This window comes from Diospyros lotus, chromosome 8 (assembly GCF_014633365.1).
Source record: "Diospyros lotus cultivar Yz01 chromosome 8, ASM1463336v1, whole genome shotgun sequence".
Lineage (NCBI taxonomy): Eukaryota > Viridiplantae > Streptophyta > Magnoliopsida > Ericales > Ebenaceae > Diospyros > Diospyros lotus.
In genome coordinates, this window is record NC_068345.1 from 29,409,969 (window position 1) to 29,430,475 (window position 20,507).

General features: G+C 39.6%; 1 protein-coding gene across 6 annotated transcripts in view; it reads left to right on the forward strand.

Annotated features, from left to right (window-relative positions):
* Nucleotides 1-20,507, forward strand: part of LOC127807331 (BEACH domain-containing protein B) — a 146,506-nt gene that overhangs the window by 34,774 nt on the left and 91,225 nt on the right. For all 6 annotated transcript variants that reach the window (XM_052345072.1, XM_052345071.1, XM_052345067.1 and 3 more), the window contains 2 exons: nt 10,699-11,025; nt 17,400-17,622. In XM_052345072.1, the coding sequence (XP_052201032.1) occupies nt 10,699-11,025; nt 17,400-17,622 (550 nt within the window). The remainder of the gene's footprint in view (nt 1-10,698; nt 11,026-17,399; nt 17,623-20,507) is intronic.

Consider the following 20,507-nt stretch of genomic DNA (forward strand, 5'->3'; position numbering starts at 1 on the left):
GTCAATTTTCACATGTTTTGTTTGGTCATGATGCACCAGATTTTTTGCAATGCTAATGGCAAATTGGTTATCACACGGTACCTTTGCTGGTTTCTCAACATTGATTTTCAGATCAAGTAGTAATCTTCTCAACCATATCTCTTCATAGAACCCATTAACCATAGCTCTAAACTCAACCTCTGCACTGTTTCGAGAAACCATAGATTGTTTTTTACTAAGCCATGTGACGGGATTTCCCCACGCATATGAACAGTATCTAGAAGTTGATCTCCAGTCTTGAATTGAACCAGCCCAATCTGCATCATTGTAAATTTCCATATCTCTATTAGTAGTTTTCTAAACATCAATCCTTTGCTTGTGGTTAACTTTAGATACCTTAGGATGCGGTATACTACTTCCATGTGTTCTTCTTTGGGTTCATTCATGAATTGGCTCACCATACTTGTAGAAAAACTTATATTCGGTCTGGTATGTGACAGGTATATAAGTTTTTCTACCAGTTTTTGATATTTCCCTTTATCAACCAGAACACTTACCAATGTCTAGTTTTGTGGTGGATTTTGTTGAATCAGAGAACACGGTGAAGTCTAGCCTCTTTCTATTGTGATTTATAGTAGGAATGTACAATAATTAAGGCTAAAATTACTCCTAAAATTAAGGCCTAATTGTCAACTAATTGCAACTAGTCTAACAACTATTTGACAACTAATCCAACACTCCCCCTCAAGTTGGAGCATATAGGTCATATGCACCAAACTTGTTATAAATGAAACTAATACGAGGACGCCAAAGAGACTTAGTGAAGATGTCTGCTAGTTGATTGGTTGAATTGACAAAGCTAGTGGCAATACATCCGGATAAAGTCTTTTCTCTAATGAAATGATGGTCAATTTCTATGTCTTTGGTCCTTTCATGAAAGATTGGATTTGAGGCTATATGCAAGACGGATTGATTATCGTATATTAACTTCATTTGTGTCACCTTTCCATATTTTAATTTTTGAAGCAATTGTGTCTGCCATATAAGTTCACATGTTGCCAAGGCCATAGCACGGTATTCTGCTTCAGCACTAGACCTAGCAACCACATTTTGTTTCTTACTCTTTCAAGATACCAATTGCAACCAACCAGTCATGTGGTCCGAGGCTACTGAGTCAACAATCCATACAGTTGATAATTCACGTTTAACATTGAAAGCACTTAGGAAATTACCTTTATGTGCTATGGATCTAGAGGCAACCACTGTAGGTGGAGTGGTTTGTGACTAGCCAAACATCTTTTTCGGCAGTTCCATCTGTTCCTTGCTGAAAAGACTTAATTTTGAGATTGTATTAGGTTCCTCCATGGATGCTATATAGCCTCGACTTTTCCTCTCATGAGCAGGCTTCCAATCAGCTATTTTGTCATGAATCTCCCAACAGGTTTCCCTTGTGTGTCCAGTTTTATGGCAGTGATCACACCAAGGGCGTCCTTTTTTTTGCTTGTTTTGTTGTTGATTCCCTCAAGTAGTTAGGGCTGAAGTTTCTAGATTTGAAAAAGGGGGTTTCAACATTATTTTCATCTTGCTCTTCTCTCTGCAAACTTCTGAAAAAGCCTCCCGGATGCTAGGTAGAGGCTTAGTACCTAGGATTCTCCCTTGCACTCCATCAAGGTTCTTGTTTAAACCTATAAGGAACTTGTGCAACCTCTTTTTCTCAACAATCTGTTTGTATATGGTTGCATCTCCTATACAAATCCACTGGATATTCTCATACTTATCTAGTTGCGGCCAATACCTATTCAGGGAATTAAAATATTGGGTAACACTAGACTCTCCCTGCCTCAAATCATCAAGTATGCTGTCAGTGTCAAATAACTCAAATGTATTTTCAACATGTGAATAAGCCTCCTTAGTAGCTTCCCATATATCATGAGTAGTATCATACAGTAAAAAATTTTCACCAATCTCATTAGTCATAGAGTTGAGAAGCAATGACATTACCATGTTGTTCTCGAATTTCCACATCCGGAACTTGGGATCTGCTTCCTCTGGTTGGCTTGTTACTCTCGTGAGATAGTCATCCTTTTCCTTTCCATAGATGAACATCATTATGGATTGGGACCATTGTAGATAGTTTTGTCCGTTTAACTTGTGGCCGGTGATGGTAAAAATGTTATTATCTGCGACTCCCATGTTGGTGGATGTACCAGGGATGATCTTCGAAGATAGGTTAGTTTTTCCAGCCATGCTGTTTTTTACTAGTTGTCATGACCCAAGTGTGGCAATGGCTTGATTTCCAATCCGGTTAGGATTGGAATAGGCACTGCTCAGGGCAGAGCAGGCGCAGAAGTGATTTTGAGAGAGAGAGAGAGAGAGAGAGAGAGAAGATCGATAGAGAGAAGTAGAATTCAGTGATTTCTCATTTCATGCTATCCATAGCCATATAACTGACTATATATAAGTTGCCTAAGGGCAGATTCCCAACCCGGCCGTTGCAACAAACAACCAGCTATCTACATGCACAGGAATATTCTATTTGTCCAGTCAACTAATAAGGAAATACTGAAATAGAAAATTACAGCAGTAGAAATAATACAAAGGAAATTAAATTGGCAGTAAAATATAGTCTTAAGAGTTGGTGACACATGACAATTCTCCTCTCGTTAGCTCTCTCTTGTCCTCAAGAAAGGCTGAGGAGGCTGGTTGATCTGGGAAACTACTGCAGCAACTATGGTAGGTACTGCCATGTGCTCTTTTCCTCTCCTGCTCCCTGTCATTTAACCAACACTTGTATGATAGGTGCCCCTTGCTTGTAGATGACTTTGCGATCCAATATCACCTTTGGCTCCACTATTCTTTTGACTTCTTTAGGCAATTGTGGCAGCATAGGACTCACCAACTGTGCTCCGGCTGACTTCTTCAATAGCGAGACATGGAATATAGGGTGGATGTGAGACTCCTCAGGGAGTTTCAGTCGATAAGCCACTTGGCCAACCTTGGCAATTATAGGGAATGGCTCGAAGTACTTTGGGCTAAGCTTGGATACAGGCCCCGACGAAATGGACTTAAGATGGGGATATCGCAGTCTTAGGTAAACTTCCTCACCCACATTGAACTCTCGATCACTTCTTTTGCGGTGAAAGATTTGTTTCATCTTGTTTTGAGCCGATGCCAACTCTCTTTTTAACTGTTGCAACACCCTTTTCTTTGTTGCAAATAGTCTTCCACTTTAGCCATTGTTGAGTAATTCCCTATAGTCGGTATTAAGGGAGGTAGGTAACCAAAAAGAGCCTCAAATGGTGACATTTTAAGTGATGAATGGTGGTTAGAATTGTACCACCATTGTGCCATTGGCAGCCACTTATGCCACTCTTTAGGGTGTAGAAAACTCATGCATCTCAGATAAGATTCTAAGCTTTGATTCACCCTCTCGATTTGGCCATCCGTTTGAGGGTGATAGGCCGTGGACATGTTCAACCTCGTTCCCAAGGCCTTCATGAGCTCTTGCCATAGTAGATTGGTAAAGACTTTGTCCCAGTCTGAAATAATAGTCTTTGGGACCCCGTGCACCCTAACCACCTGATCCAAGAACACCTGAGCCACATCTTGGGCTGTAAAAGGATGTGTCAAACCTATGAAGTATGTGAACTTCGTGAGCCTGTCAACAACTACCAAGATGCTATCCTTTCCCTCAAATTTCGGCAGCCCTTCAATGAAGTCCATAGAGATGCTTTCCCAAGCTTGGTCTTGGAATCGGTAAGGGCTGTAGATGCCCAGGATAGGCTACCGTCTCACTCTTGCACTGTTTGCACATCTCATGGGCCATGACAAATTTCTTCACCTCTGCTTTAAGACCTTGCCAATAAAATAATTGTTTTACCCTTAGGTAGGTGTTCTGCACTCTTGAATGCCCTCCTAAGGCTGACTCATGAAGGGATCGCAGTATCCTCTTCTTGAGACCATCATCATCTCCCACCACTATCCTTCCATGGTATCTCAGCACTCCTCCACCTAAGTTGTATCCATCATCCCCTTTGCTGCCTGTAGCAACTCTTTCCAGTATTTGCTTGATCTTTGCATTCCCTTCATAGCTGTCAATAATTTCCTTACACCAATCAGGAACTACCGTAGTTATAAGGGCCACTTCCCCAACCTCATGACACCTGGACAAAGCATCGGCAGCCACATTTTCTTTCCCTTTTCTGTACTGGATCACATAGTCCAACCCCATAAGCTTGGACATCTCCTTCTTTTGCAGTTGGGTGTGCAATTTTTGTTGTAACAAAAACTTCAAGCTTTCATGGTCGGTTTTAATTATAAACCTCCCTCCTTCAAAATAATGCCGCCATTTATCAACAACCATTAACACAACCAGGAATTCCTTCTTGTATATGCTTAACCCCACATGTTTTGGTCCTAGTGCACGGCTAAGAAAGTTAGGGGTCTCCCTTCTTGCATCAACACTGCCCCAATACCGATTGCACAAGCATCGGTCTCTAATACAAAAGGTTTGCCAAAATCAGGTAGCCCCAAAATGGGTACTCTACTCACTGCCTCCTTTACCCTTTCAAAGGCTATGTCAGCTTCCTCACCCCACTTAAACCCTTCCTTCTTCAAGAGTCCAGTTAAGGGCTTATTAATAACCCCATATCCCTTGACAAATTTGCGGTAGTAACTTGTGAGGCCCAAGAATCCTCTTAAAGCTCAGACTGATTTGGGTTTTGGCCAATTCAACATTGCCTCTATCTTGCCTTGGTCGGTGCTAACCCCATTTTCCGAGATTACGTGCCCTAGGTACTCCACTTGGCTTTGATTAAAAGCACAACCTCTTGATATAGAGCTGATTGGATTTAAGGATCTCAAAAGTGGTTTTAAGGTGTTTTAGGTGAGTTTCAAAGGATGGGCTATAGATAAGTATGTCATCGAAGAAAACTAATATAAACTTTCTTAGATAAGGCTCAAAGATTCGGTTCATTAGTGATTGAAAAGTTGCAGGGGCATTGGTGAGCCCAAATGGCATCACTAGAAACTCAAAATGCCCATGATGGGTTCTAAAGGCTGTTTTAGGAGTGTCTTCGGGTTTCATCCTAATTTGATGATAACCCTAACGAAGGTCAAGTTTGGAAAAGACTTTGGCTTGACTTAGTTCATCCAAGAGATCTTCCACCAAAGGTATAGGGAACTTGTCTTTGATAATTATGGTGTTAAGTTGGCGATAATCCACACAAAAGCGCCATGAACCATCCTTTTTCTTACCAATAAAACTGGGGAAGCAAGAGGGCTATGGCTGGGTTTAATGATGGATTGTTGCAACATTTCCCTGACCATGGTTTCTATAACAGATTTCTAAATTGGTGGGTATCTGTAGGATCTCACATTAACAGGCTCTGAGTTGGGCTTATGATGAATGGTAGGGTCAAACTCTCAGTCGGGGGGTAGGCCTTTTGGTTCTTGGAAGAGATCATTAAATTCAATAAGCAATTTATCAAGTAGAGCAGAGTTTTGTACTTGCCCATCAGTGGAGTTCGGTGTCTTGATGTTGAAATAGGCCTCTCTTGGCCTAGCACTGCTTGACGCCTCCTCTACCAACACAATTGAAAACAATTGTGTTAGCTGTCCCCATTTGTTCTTCAACACCTTTTGGAGCCTTTTTCCAGTTATCATCTTGCATACTCCTGCTTCCCTTCCTCTAGACAGAGTCAATCTTCTTCCTCCCTTCTCAAAGGAAACTTCCATCCTATTAAAATCAAAACTAATAGGACTAACTTCTTTCATCCAATCCACGCCCAAAACGACATCACAACCCCCTAAGCCCAACAGTCTCAAGTCTGCCTCGAATGGTTCTCCCTGCATGTCCCAACAGAATCCTTGGCATGTTGACTTGCTTATTACTCTGCTTCCGTTGGCAATGGTTACACTCAGTGGTAGTGTACTGGCCAACTCGCACTTAAGTTTTCTTGCCATTCCTTCATCAAGGAAGCTGTGAGTACTTCCACTATCAATCAAGATCATTAGGCTGCAGTCCTTTATCTTCCCTTCAATCTTAATTATTTTGTTGTTAGGGACTCCCTTGAGTGCATGTATGAGATTCATGTTCCCCTTCACACTCTTCTTCTTTAGTTCCTTCTTCAATTTCGTGCACCCCTTCCTCATCGCCTTCTAACAGCAAAATTTGTCTCTTACATTGGTGTCCAGGGAAATACTTGTCCCCACACCTATAGCACAACCCATAAAGTCTCCTTTGATCTCCCAATCGACCACCATAGGATGGGAAACCTCCTCTAGCCACATTTTTTTTCCCAACACTCTCCCTGGCCGCCTCCCTATTGGGGTTTCTACCCCTTAGAGGAAACGACCCCAATCCCATGCTCTTCTCTTGCTACTTCTGTTTCTTCACTAGAGCTTCAACCACCATCTCCTATAGTCGTGCGCTTTTTGAAGCTTGCTTGACCGTTCTGGGCTTCAACACTTTTACCATTGGTCTCAATTCATCATTCAACCCGCTTAAATAACTAGACACAAAATAAGCTTCAGACAAGTGAGGATTATGGTGGATCATAAGTGACTTAAGCTCCTCAAACCGTTTCTGATAGCATTCCACACTTTTGACCTGCTTCAGTTTATTAAACTCCTCGACAACGTCCACCATGCTCCTTTCCCCGAAGCGTTCATTCAATTTTCCTGCAAAGTCTTCCCAAGTGTGAATCCTTCCCACTCCCACACATCCTTGGTACCAAGCGTCCACCACCTCGTTAAAGTAGGCCGAACCCAAAGTTATCCTCTGTCTTTCGGGTATATTATACCATTCAAACACTCTCTCGCATCTCCTGATTCACCATTTGGGATTGACTCCTTCGAAGGTTGGTATCTTCATTCGGGGCATAGGAAATCCAGGGGGTTGGTGATTAACTTGGTTGTCTCCTCTTCTTCTCACGAATCCTTCTATTTCCTCTTCTGGTTCAATCTCATTTTCCCAGTGGTCATTTCCTTGGTTCATTATGTTCTCTCCTAGAATGGGATCATTTCTTCCCCGGGGAGGAAAGTCAGGTGAGAGCCTTACCGCTTGGTGCCAGGTGAACATCAGCATAAATTGGTACGTCTGAGCTCCTAACTCCTCTCACACCCTCGTAATGGAGCTATCCAGCTTGCGTTCCAATCCTTCCATAGAACTCCCGACCTTGCGGTCCAATGCTACGATTGCTTCATGCTCCCTTGTAGCTCCCAACTCCAATTGATCGACCCGATTGTGAAAATCGACTAGAGATGAGCTAACTTGCTGCAGCTGCGTCTCGAATCCCTTCATCCTAGTTCCGTCCGCCATTGGTTTAGTGTTTTCGGCCGAGAACCGGAGCTCTGATACCAAGTTGTCACGACCCAAGCGTGGCAATGGCTTGATTTCCAGTCCGGTTAGGATCGAAATAGGCACTGCTCAGTGCAGAGCAGGCGCAAAAGCGATTTTGAGAGGAAGGAGAGAGAGAGAGAGAGAGAGAGAGAGAGAGAGAAGTAGAATTCAGTGATTTCTGATTTCATGCTATCCATAGCCATATAACTGACTATATATAGGCTGCCCAAGGGCAGTTCCCAGCCCGGCTGTTGCAACAAACAACCAGCTGTCCAGATGCATAGGCATCATGAGTTGGAGGTCCCCTAAGGCATCTTCTCTGGTCAATCTGAGGGATTTATAGCAGTATTTTTATTTGTTTATTTGTTTTGTGTGTGTTTAATGGGTTTGTGTATTACACATGCTTGGAGGCAAGTGGGATTCTGTTAGAGGCTACGGGTTCCTTATTAGCAGATAGCAAGGAAAAAATTAGAAGTGATCATGAATAATTGGTTGTAAGCTAGACCGAAGACAAGATGACTTTAATTGCTTGTTTTCAGATGAAGTTACGACACAAGTCTCGCCTATCCTTCCTTTCCTTAACTCCTTTCATGGTCTTGAGTATAGTCTCCTCCGTGTCTAAATAGTCTTGTTGTCTTTCTTTATCTGTCTTTTTATTGTTATTATTAGGCTTAATTACTAAAAAAATGAGCTTTTAACCATATTTTCAATTTTAGAACCACCTTTTAATTTTTTCAATAACCATCATCACCTTTCAATTTATTTCAATTGTATACCACCATGACCTTCCATTTGTTCTCAGAGTTAAATGATGGGTTGGCTTCCAAAAAAATAAAAATATTACAATTAGGTGGCAGAAAATTGGACTCACATGAGTGTCATGTACCTGGGGCTAAGAAGAGTTGTGCCATGGCTGTTAGGCTAAGGGGGGGTGTACCTTGGCAGTTATAACAAAATTGTTGTAGAAAGTAGATATGGCCAGGTCATTTTACGGAGGGAATCATTTAGTTGCTGCTGTAATCAAGATACAAGGCCTGATTCAGCATTATCCAAATCAAGGAAAATATCAATAGAAAACTTTCCAGAATTTCTCCCAGATCTTTCTACACACTCTCTCTCTCTAGATCTTTCTCCTTCTCACTCTTTCTGTTCTTCTTATTCTCCCTATACTTCTTCTCAATTTCCTTCTTAATTTCTTATCCAAATTCTCACTAAAACAGTGAGAATTCATTGCCAGACTTGGAGTCTGACAATGAGCTTCAGTGTAGAAGAGAATTGCGTGGTCAATCAAACCTCCAATGTTCCTCCTACCCATAGTTACCTAATATGGCCCCCCCCCCCCGGGCACCGCGTTCCAGTACGCGCGCACTGGAACGCGGTGCGTTTGCATCTTGGAATGCTTGGGGACGCGTCCCAGTTCTTCGGTAATGAAGACCCGGGTCCTTGCTGCCATCTTCTTCCTCTCTCTCTGCACCGATATTGTCTTCTTCCTTTCTCTCTGCAACAACTCTTCCTTTCTCTCTACAAAAGCTCATGGTTTTTGTCAAGAAGGGAAGCAGTGATGAGGATCAAATCTGTATAAGTTCTGAAGAGAGGTTGCAGAAGATGAAGATGAGGTTTCCTTCTTCCACTGTGAGGCTTCAAGTTGTAGTAGCTGGTGGACAACAACTGGTGGGTCTGCTCTGCAGAGAGGCACAACCACCTCTCGTGAGTTGTGCTTCACTTTTTGGCTGAAGTTTTTATTGGGACTTCACATCCCATAATTCCCATTGTACTTTCTAGAAATACACATGGGAAACATCTCTTTGCACATTAAAATAACGTCAAATATAAAATTCGATGGGCAAATCCTGTTTGTGGGTTCTAGAAGGAAGTACGTGTACCAGATAGCCCTTTAAGACTTTTCATGAATCTTATTGATCTTGTTTGATGTCTTCATTGTTTTCAATCCTAAACTCCAAAAGTCCTAACTTCTAATCCCAATTCCCATGTAAGTTTCATCATTTCTCTTTCTTAAGAATTTTAATCATTTGTATTAGTTCCTATTTCCTAATTTATATGGTCAAAAAATCTAAATTATTTTTTAAAAAAATTATATATTCATCGACTTTCCACTTTGGTGCACCAAAGCGTACCATGACCCCAAGTGGCGAACCGATGAAACCTACTCCTCACGTACTGCGTCCCGGGAAAAGTGGCGTACCACATCCTCGTACCGGGTTCCACGTATCGAGCGTTCCACGAACTACGTAACTATGCTCCTACCCGCTTAGCTTCTGCTTCTTGAATTTAAAGCATTAACAATGGCTACCTCCATACCATCTTCCTCAAATTCACAAGCCCTGTCTTTGTCAAATCTCCCAATCCAAATCTCCAAATCCTTCCGATGCCAACACTGTAATTCCTTGCTGTGCCATTCATGGTCTTCATCTCACCAACTTAACTTTGAAAACTACACCCCAAATGTGTCTTCAATATCTTTGGATATTCACTGTGTGGCCTTCTTCAACCTTCAAGCCAACCTTCAAGCAAAAGAGTCTTTCTCCATTCTCTCTGTTCGGCAGTGCAGGCTTATCTGATAGCAGAGATTCTTCTCCTAACAGCAGCGGATGGATCTCCTTGGCAAACCAAAACAGAGGGATCTCTCTCTCTCTCTCTCTCTCTTCCCATGACTTGCTCTTCAAACATGAACAGCATCTTTCTGTGATCTGCTTTTCAACCACGAACAGTAGGAATTCACAGGTCCCTTCTCGAGCAATTGGCTCTGCAACACGGTGGCAGAGTTGACATAGTCCTCTTATCCGTTAATGGCAACGATGGCAGCTAGGATGACTAACACTGTACTGAGTTGAACCAGATTGGTTCTCCTCCCTTCATACACACCATTGACAACCGCAACAGGGGTTTTGGTCACCACTATGAGGATCTCTTTTCAGTGGCTCCACTCTTTATTGTCACCTTCCTCTATTGAAGAAGACGACTATATGGTTGCCGCCACACCTCACCATAAAAGAGAGAGAGAGAGAGAAAAAAGGGGGGGGGGGGTGCGAGAGGGGACATTGTTGTTCGTTGGCTGAGGTAGAGGAAATGAATGATGTGCTCAAGCCAAGAGAATCCACCTATGTAGCTTACATCATTTTGCTTAATGGGGAGAATTGATGGAAGCTCTCCGTGTTATAAAATTGAAACAAGTAATAAAGTTGATGGTGGCCGTTGAAAAAATTAAAGAGTGATTCTATATTGAAAGCATGATGAAGAAGGTTGGTATTTTTTGGTAGTTATCTCTTATTATTATTATTGTTTGTTGGACTCTTTATGACATATAAATGCTTTGAATAGTAATATTGTGATTTTTGTTGGTTTTGTTTTTTGATCAGCTGCTGTTGTACAACTTAAGACAATTACTGGTGGGCTTTCTGCTGAAGAAAGTTTACCGAGTCCTGTAATAGAGAAGATCAGAATGCTGCAACAATTACTTGTACTTGTGGTGTCAATAATATGTGGCTTCATTATCCTACATTCAGATGTATATGAAAAGGTTCAGTTGTCTAACAGTAACATGGAGTTTCCTGTTCCAAGGGGTGGTGCAACTTCCATGGATCCTTCTGCTAGTGTGAAGAATCTGCCTTTTGAAGAAAAGCTTTGTTGGCATCAGAAGGCAGTTGTGTCAGTAATGGAAGCTGGTGGCCTTAATTGGTTAGTAGGTAAGGTAGGCAATCTTAGATATTACCGGTGTCGGATTTACGTTTTTGTACATACTAGTCATCTTTGGACTTATTATAATAAATGATGGCTCAAAGTGATGAATATCTTTATCAATGTGCATTCTTGGTTGGTTTATTGAGCCTTGGGTGAGATGTCTCATATTGGGCTGCATAACTAAAATCTGATATGTTATTTGATATTTGGTCTTGGGGTTCCTTCTTGGAGTTTCAAGTCCTTATTACACGTTCAACTTCAAGGAGTTGATCTTTTGTCTTTGTGTGTCATAACATAAGATGCACCTATATTTCCAGGATTTGCTGTGTTTAATTTCAATGCCAAACAAAAACACTTGTTGTGATGCCCCAGAATGCTTGTTGGATGCCTACAGGCAAATGGAAAATCTTTAGATCTAGTTCTCTTTGTACACTTAGAGGATACAAGTGTTGTTTGCCACAATGTAGATTCTCATGACTCAATAACTCACGAAACACATTGTTGGTTGACTATATAGAATCTATTGCAATAGAAAATAAGGCGTGGTAGCTACTAATTCAATTTTTTTTTTTTTTGACTCTTTAATCATAATATTTCTGAAACTAAATTTGCAATTTGTTTATGAATAATTCTCTTCCAAATAGATATTATGCTTCGTTTGTTTATATTTATATTCTAGTATTACAAAGCATGAAGAATTGTTGTATTCTTTTTTAATACTATATGAATGCATTTGCAATATACGGTAAAAAATGGCTTAAAAAGATATTCAATCTTATTCCCCTTTAAGGGTTCCAATGAATATATATACAAGATAGTCTATCACAATAGGCAGCTTCCAAATCTAGATTAGGCAGTTTTCTAATCTAGATTTGGAAATATATACAATTTTGAATATAACCAAAAACATACATAATCTTCTAGAAGATGTTTCTCACAACTATAGAAAGCAATATAAATCAAGCATATGTCGTGTAGTTTTCAACACTCTCCCTCAAGATTGTGAGTGAATGTCATGTATTCCAATCTTGCTTAGTAGTCTTTGACACACAGTTTCTGGTAGACCTTTTGTCAAAATATTTGCTAATTGATCACTTGAAGGTACAAATGGGGTGCGAATCAGTCCATTGTCCAATTTTTCTTCAATAAAATGCATATCCACTTCAACATGTTTTGTTCGGTCATGTTGAATTGGATTGTGTGCAATGCTTATAGTTGATTTATTGTTATAGTAGAGTCTCATAGGGGTTGTCCAATTGATCTTGAGGTCATCCAATAGTATCTTAAGCCACAGTAATTCACAGATCCCTAGGGCCATTGACTTGAACTCTGCTTCAACATTTAATCGAGCCACAACATTTTGTTTCTTACTTCTCCAAATCACAAGATTTCCCCCTAGGAATGTGCAATATCCGGATGTAGATCTTCTATCCACCATGGACCCTGCATAATCAGCATCTGTATATGCTTGAAGAGACATGGTTTCTCCTTTTTTGAATAGGATACCTTTTCCGGAGGTCCCCTTTAACTAGTGTAAGATCTTATACTGCTTTTAGTTGAGTCTCTTATGGATTGTGCATGAATTAACTGATCATACTCACTGCATAAGCTATGTCTGACCATGTGTGTGCTAGGTAAATAAGCCTCCCCACTAGTCTTTTTTAGGATCCTTTGTCTACCACACCATCTTCTGGGACCTCTCCCAACTAGTGATTGGGCTCAATTGGGGTGTCAACAACCTTGCTCCCTAACATAAATCTGTTAGTAGATCAAGTACGTATTTCTGTTGTGAAATAAAAATCCCTTCTTAGAATGAACCACTTCTATTACAAAGAAATACTTTAATCTGCTTAGCTCTTTGATTTCAAACTCTTTGACCAAACACTCGCTCAATGTTTCCATGCCCTCTATATCATCATCGGTGACAATTGTGCAAGCATCTAATGTTTTACAATAATTGAATTGTTGCTGCTACTATTGTTTTGTTTGTGTACTAATTTGTTGATTAATTGTAAGTTGTATTACTCTTTGTATTAGATAAGTTGGTGTGAGGCAGTGCCTCTTTGTTGTGTGGTGAGCTGCATATATAAGAAGCTCGCATCCTCTCTTGTAAGTTATGTTCAGTTTCATTTCAGTAAAATCTGTTTACAAGTGGTTCTTTCTCTCTCTCTCTCTCTCTCCCTTTTGTTCTTCGTCTTCTTGTGCCCTTGGGCTTCCATTACATGGTATCAGAGCCAATTTTGTCCTAATGGCCCCCAATCATGCTCTAAGCTCCTCCTTCTCTCCTTCTCCTCGATCCACCTCATCCTTGTCAATCGCTTCTCAATTTGATTTCTCAGCGGTGGCAAAGGCTTTCAACTTCGCTCCCATAAAACTCGATTCTAGCAATTACATCTTCTAGAAAGCTCAAATCCTTGCTACAATCCTAAATATCTGAGTTGGATCTGATTTGATCAACTCTTGTTAGGATGGCTCTTCTCCATCATTGACAAAGAGGTGTTAGCGCAGGTGATTCACTGTGAATCATCTGTTGATATATGGCTCTCTTTGGAAAATCTGTATTCACGTCAAACTATAGCTAAATCCTTTCAATTGAAGCAACAACTAAGAAGGATGCACTTTCTGTAAATAACTACATCCTCAAGATTAAGACAATAGGCCATGCTCTTGCAGCCATAGGAGAGCCATTAAATGATAAAAATCTGTTGCTTGCTATATTAAATGGTCTAGATTAGGACTATGAAATAGTTGTGAGCCTAATAACGTATCAGATGGATGAAATTGATTTGGAAAAGGTTCAATACTTACTGTTGATGCATGAGCAAAGGCTGTTAGTTAAGATTTCACCAGTCTTCAATAAGTTTTGATTCTATGCATGTGAATGTAGCGTCTGTTCCTACACAGAATAATGGTTTTGATAAAAATAGAGGCAGCTATTCTCAGAAAGGGGGTGTTATATGAATAGAGGAGGAGGGAGAGGCCAAGGTAGAGCATCAAATAGAAGGATTTATTGTCAATTGTGTGGGAAGCCAGGGCATTTTGTAGACAGGTGCTATCACCGGTTTGATAGAAATTTTCAGCGAGTGTCTAGCCAAGGGCTTGACAAACCAAATTAGTTAGATTCCAGAGCTTATATGGCCTCATTTAGTGATTCTAATGGAGTCTACATGAGTGAGACATGTTCTATACAAGGTTCTCACTATGGCAATTTTCCCAAACCCTTAACTTTTGATAATTTTGCTACTTGATCTTCTCTTTCAAATCCATCTTGGGTTGTCGATTCTGGGCAACCAACCACATTACTTCAAATCTAAACAACCTGTCCTTGCATACTTCTTATAATGGTGGGGATAAAGTGGCCATAGGCAATGGTAAGAAACTGCCTATTACTCATATAGGTACGGGTTATTTACAAGCATTGCTTAAACCTAATTTGATTCATTCATTACCTAATGTTCTTCATGTTCCAAGTATGAAGAAAAATTTACTTAGTGTTTCACAACTTACTCATGATCACAATATTGTGGCTGAATTTCATTCAGATATTTGTTTGATTAAGGACAAGGCTTTCGGGCTGTTGTTACTTCGGGGACACCTTAAGGATGGGCTTTATTGACTGGTTCCAACATCTTGTTCATTTGTTAACCACACCCCTTCCCAATCCCTAGAGACTTCATCCTTCAACTCTGCTTTTCCTTCTTTGAATACATGTAATAGAAAAAAATTATGTAATAGACAAAACTCATTTTGTCATGAGCTGTCAAGGGTTGTAAATGTTGCTCAAAACACTAATGTTTGCCAGCCGTGGCATGATAGATTGGGACATCCATCGTTGAATGTACTGAAATCTGTGTTGAATAAAATGGGTATCTCTTGTTCTCTTTTCGATTTATCCTTTTGCGATTCTTGTAAGATTGGCAAGTTGAGCCAACTCCCTTTTACTCGCTGTGAATTTACTGCTACTAAGCCTTTGGAATTGGTCTATTTAGATTTATGGGGACCTGCTCTTGTTATATATGTCATCCACATATACCAATAATGCTGTCACTACTCCCCCTGGAGCTGAGTGATGTACAAATAAAGTATGATCTCCTTGACTTTGTTTGTATCCCATACCAAGCATAACCTTTGTAAAGCAGCTAAACCAGGTTCGTGGTGACTGTTTCAGTCCATACATTGCCTTCTTTAATCTGGGCACCACTTTTTCCTATCTTTGGCCCAAAACTTGGTGGCAACTCCATGTAAATCTCCTCCTCGAGGTCAGCATGCAAGAAAGCATTTTTGACATCAAACTGTTCAATGGCCAGCCTAAATTAGCAACTAAGGACAATAACATCTTTATTGTATTTAGTTTTGCAACCAGAACAAAAGTATCCAGATAGTTTACCCCATAAATCTATGTATATCCTTTAGCCACCAACCGTGCTTTGTACCTATCTAAGGATCCATCTGACTTGTACTTTACAGTGCATACCCACTTACGTCCCACCAGATGTTTCCTTCTAGGCAAACTGACAAAGTCCTAGGTTTGGTTCTTCTCCAGGGCTGCCATCTTTACCTCCATGACATTCTTCCAATTCTTATTACCTATTGCTTCAGAAAAGGTTTTTGGTATAGGAATTGTGTTCAGGCTAGTGAGAAAGGCTTTGTCTAGGAGACAGTTTTGAATAACTCATGAATAAATTTAAGGGATGTTTGGTACAGGTCCTGGTTCCATTTCCAAGGGCAATGGGAAGGTCAAGATCACAATTAGGAGGTAGGTCAGGCTCACTGAAATCAGGGTTAGCATCAGGTATTATAGATGATGTATAAGGTTTAGTAAGGGAAATACCTGGAGAAATGTCAATAGGAGGAGAAACATCAGTAGCAGGACTTGAATCATATGTTGTAACCTGAATCAAATGTCAATAGTGATGAATAAATGATGTTTTGATCTGTTTCCAAGCTTGCTTCTGATTACTGCATAAAGTATGACAAAAAGGCCTGACTTTGAATTTTCCATATATTCCACCTAAATCTGTTTTTGCTTCTCACCACATTGATCATGCTATAAAGTAATGGAAGAAAAACTTCAATCTCTTCAATATTCCCATTCTATAAATCATTACCAATGCCCTTTTTCTCGTGTATTTAAGTTTTTAATGTAGTGGAGACAAAGAGAGCAAAACAAGTGCAGAATTACTGCTAAAAGCAGTGCATGATAAAAGTTGGAATGTGAAGATAATTTAGGATTTAAGAGGGCCTCAAACATTGAATTAGGGTAATAAGGTTGCCTACTGAGTGTCTTAAACGACTATTATAGTAGGGTTACTGCAAGTCATAAATCCCAGTTGTTGGTCACAATGGAAGGCTTCTAATCTCAGCCATCCTTTTATACTAAAAATTCACATGCTAGTCACAAAGCTACTTAATAATGTGCAGAATATAAGCACTGATCATAAGCTAAACAAACAAGAAAATAAATAACACTAACAAAATCAAAGAATACCGTCATGCATCATTTTTGTTGTACTTACACTCATTGGGCTTCATGTTCAACATTTTCCAATGCTGTATTAGAAGTTTTTTGGGCCTTGTTCATTCTTGATGCCTTTTTTCTCTTTTGCAAGCTGCTGCTTTGAAAAATTTGACATGATCTATAGTTATAGCAATGATGTTTTCTGATAGTTGAAGAAAGATGAGAAAGTAAAATGTTTTGCTTGTGGGGGGAAGGTCAAGGCATTAAGACAATGGTTGAGTCACAGGTTGAGTAATGAATTTCTATCATGACTGATCTAATGTTTGGAAAAATGGGACTTGTTGAATTTGACTCTTAAGAGCTGCTAGGATTCTTCAGTATGTTGTTCATTTGTAAATGCTGGGGCTTTTGGAGAAGAGGGACTTGTTGAATTTGACTCTAAGAGTTGCTAGGATTCTTCTGTATGTTGTTCATTTATAAATGCTGGGGCTGTTGTATAAATGTCTTTGTTTTTGCTTAAGTGTATAAAGGTTGTTTTTATTAACTACACTTGATAAGTTCCTGAGCTTTTTTTATTCTTTCTATGCCTTCCAAGCTTTTTCTCTTGGTGAAATTTGTTATGCCATTTATGCTGCAGTAAAAGATTCTTTGATGAAAGTGAAAAACAGTGCTTAGACTTGGCCTGATTTTACATGTATTGAAAGACTACATAAACTGATGAAACTCGGCATATTTGTTTCATGGAACTACGTTGCTAAGAACTGAAAGTTTAACATGGAAGTAGGCCCTCTGAAATGGGGATTTGAATTTTTTGTTAGCGTAGAAGATGTTAAGTATATTCAGACTGCATTATTGTTTCACATGTGCCTTGTATCCTATTTCCATTAATTCAAATGGTCACAGAAGTTGATTATTTTTCAGAGCTGTTGCGAGTGATGAGAAGATTAAGTATGAAAGAACTATGGACAGATACATCACTTCAGTATTTGACTTTGAGTGCCCTTCAATCAGCTTTGTCAGATAATCCGCGAGGTCAAAATCATTTTAGAAGTATTGGGGGACTTGAGGTTCTATTGGATGGACTGGGATTTCCATCAAATACTGCTTTAAGATCAAAGGTTTCCTCTTTTTCTGGAAAAGAAAGGTATTTTACTTGAAGTTTTGTTATCTTTTCTCATAGTCCGATACTCATGTTTTTCAATTTTTGACACTGTTTGAGATCACATGGGAAGCTTTATCAACTTCTTTTGAAACAGACTTTCCTAGCTGAGTTCATATGACAATCTTCCCAAATATCTTTGCTGGAATTAGTTTATACAAAGGCTGACCTTTGTTTAGGGCAGCAAAGAACTATTTGGAGACATTTAAAAAATTCTGGAAAATTTGAAGAGTCAACTTTCTGGGCATTTTTCAGTAGTCTCCTTTCCTTTCTTTGACTCAAGATCCAGTATATGGTACGAGAAACTGATTGTGTTGTTGAGGTTGCTACAATATTTTGACCACGTTTGTCAGATAATGTGAAATTTTCACAGTTACAGTCTTTATTTACTTTTATGTTAAGGTGGTTTGTCTATTCAGTTTGGTAGTTGCTCGATTACATTATTAGCTTATAGAGCAAAAACAAAAGCATATATTTGCTTCTTCAACCTATTGATTCATTGTTTGACTCCTTGTAATCTTGGATATAGAACTTCTCAATAATCTTCCAGGACAAGGATAAACCATTTCCATAAATAAATTGATGAGTAAATTGACAAATTGTAGAGAAATGTTGTGTCAGGAGTGCAGTAACAGTCAACACATATTCTTTACATTTGTACTTGAATGTTAATGTACACGTCTACATTTCACTATATCATGATAGTAAGAAATTTTCTTACACATCCTATTAATTGAACCAGAGGTTTTCTGTCTTCTTTTCATTTTCCATAGTGAACGTGCTATCTTGTTGATAAGTATATACAGTATACACTGAATGAGGCTTATGAAAAAGGTCATGAATTTGTGTTAAAACGAGCCATTTGATAATTAAATTGGAGTATTTTAGGCTTTAGAAATTGTTAAGATTGGAAAGCCAAAGAAGAATGTATAGGTTTAAAGCATGATTGTGCCTTTTCTGATTGCGCTCAGTTTATTTTCTCCCCATTTCCTGTATGTTTCATGTAAATGGTGAAAGTTATGTGAGCAGGAAACCAAAAGCAACATGTAATTGGTAACAGTGAAGGGGAATATTTTTTTTTTTGGTTGATGATGAAGTCAATTTACAAGGCTCTATGCTTTCTTGACTATGCCACAAAATATTGCTAACTTTACAGATTATGGTGGATAGAACACCGCGGTAGGCTCGGGAGCTTACTCAACTAATAGGACATGCTTGGACCAATGTCTTATATGTGACAAGGAATGGCATACACACACAATTTCTTTTTATAATTTAATCCACTCATTATGTACTCTGCTCATCTGGAGAATATTGTGGTTCCTGGAAAGGAATTGGTAGGGTCTAGATTGCATAATGGGATTTAGTGTATTTGGATGACTAGTTTTAGTTGCTGAATACCTAATTCAGAAACTGATGGAAAACTTGAAATAGTTGAGGTTGACTTATAAAGAATACGGGAGAAGATGATGTTTTGAAAATCTTCTTGGAGAGCCGTGAATTTGTAAGTTCCACCTTTTGCTTGTTGGCTCCATCATACCTGGCATGAGCTGAGCAGAACAAGATTTATACCCTTTTTTATTGGCCTCTGTTAATTTATTATGGCAATGCCACATTGCTTCTCTGTCAAGCTAAGTGTTGACCATTTTCCAGGACTGAATTGTGTATCTTGGGTTTAGAGTAGTTATCAAGACATTAATTTAGAGTGAGATTAATAGAGGTTTTGAAACATTACTAGAAATCAATGTCTACTCAATAATGGGCTAGGATTAACTGTTAAAAAAGCAAGAAAGGAGGAGTAGAGTAGCTTGACATGCGGGATTAATATTACTTCTTGAGCATGAAAATAAAAACATCTTTCAAGTTAGGAATGAAGCTTGCTCCCTTCCTATTGTGAGCAACGGAGATAAACTCAAGTGAATAGAAGTGGTTATGGCTATGGATAGAAATGGCTAGAGGTCTAAAATTCATGTAGCTGCTACCTAGTGCGATTAAGGCTTGTGATTGTTGTTGTATTGATTAACTTCCCACCCCACCCCACACCCACCCACATGCGTGCACGCACGCGTGCGCACACACACACACACACACAAACTCTCTGGGAAAGAAATTGTGACCCTGCTCTATGTAAGCAAGCATCAGACTATATATCTGTGTTATGACTTTCTTCAGTCACGTGGCTTTCTTCTTTCTATTTTTTGTTCTCATCTTGCCTTCAGTTTCACATCTGCATTATAACTATCTCCAGTTTGACATGTGGCTTTCTTCTTGTTTTTTCTGAAAGAAGGTGACATTATATTATGCTTAGAAAGACAACACAATTACAGACTACAAAACACACCTCACTATGGCACCAATAGATGCTCCAACATGACACCAAAAAAACCGTAAAACCCAACAACAGCTACTCCCATACATGCCCCAACGTGTCACCAAAAAAGCACCATAAACCTCAAAAGTAGAACATTGAATGAGACTGTAAACCATAACCACACAGCCACCAGAAACAAAACAACCATGATACCTGAACACCCCCAGAAGTCCGATACGACCACGGGCATAGGAAAAGCCAGCTGAAGCACCCCCAATAAATGAGATAGGGAGACAAATGTCTACTTGATCAAAATGTAATAGACCGGCACTTCGCCCAATGAGTATATCAAAACCTGGAAAAATCCAATCTGACCCTGGGAAGCCCAAACCTCCAAGAAAACTGATCAGCCCCTGTCTAGAAAGGCTAAGGATTGCTAAATTCCAACTCTTGCAAGATTCTGACTTCAATTGCTGAAGATCCACGCATTCCAACCAGGAGAAGAACTTAGAAAGGACCAGGCCTCCTACAGCCACCGATCTTAGATCCTGAGACCCAG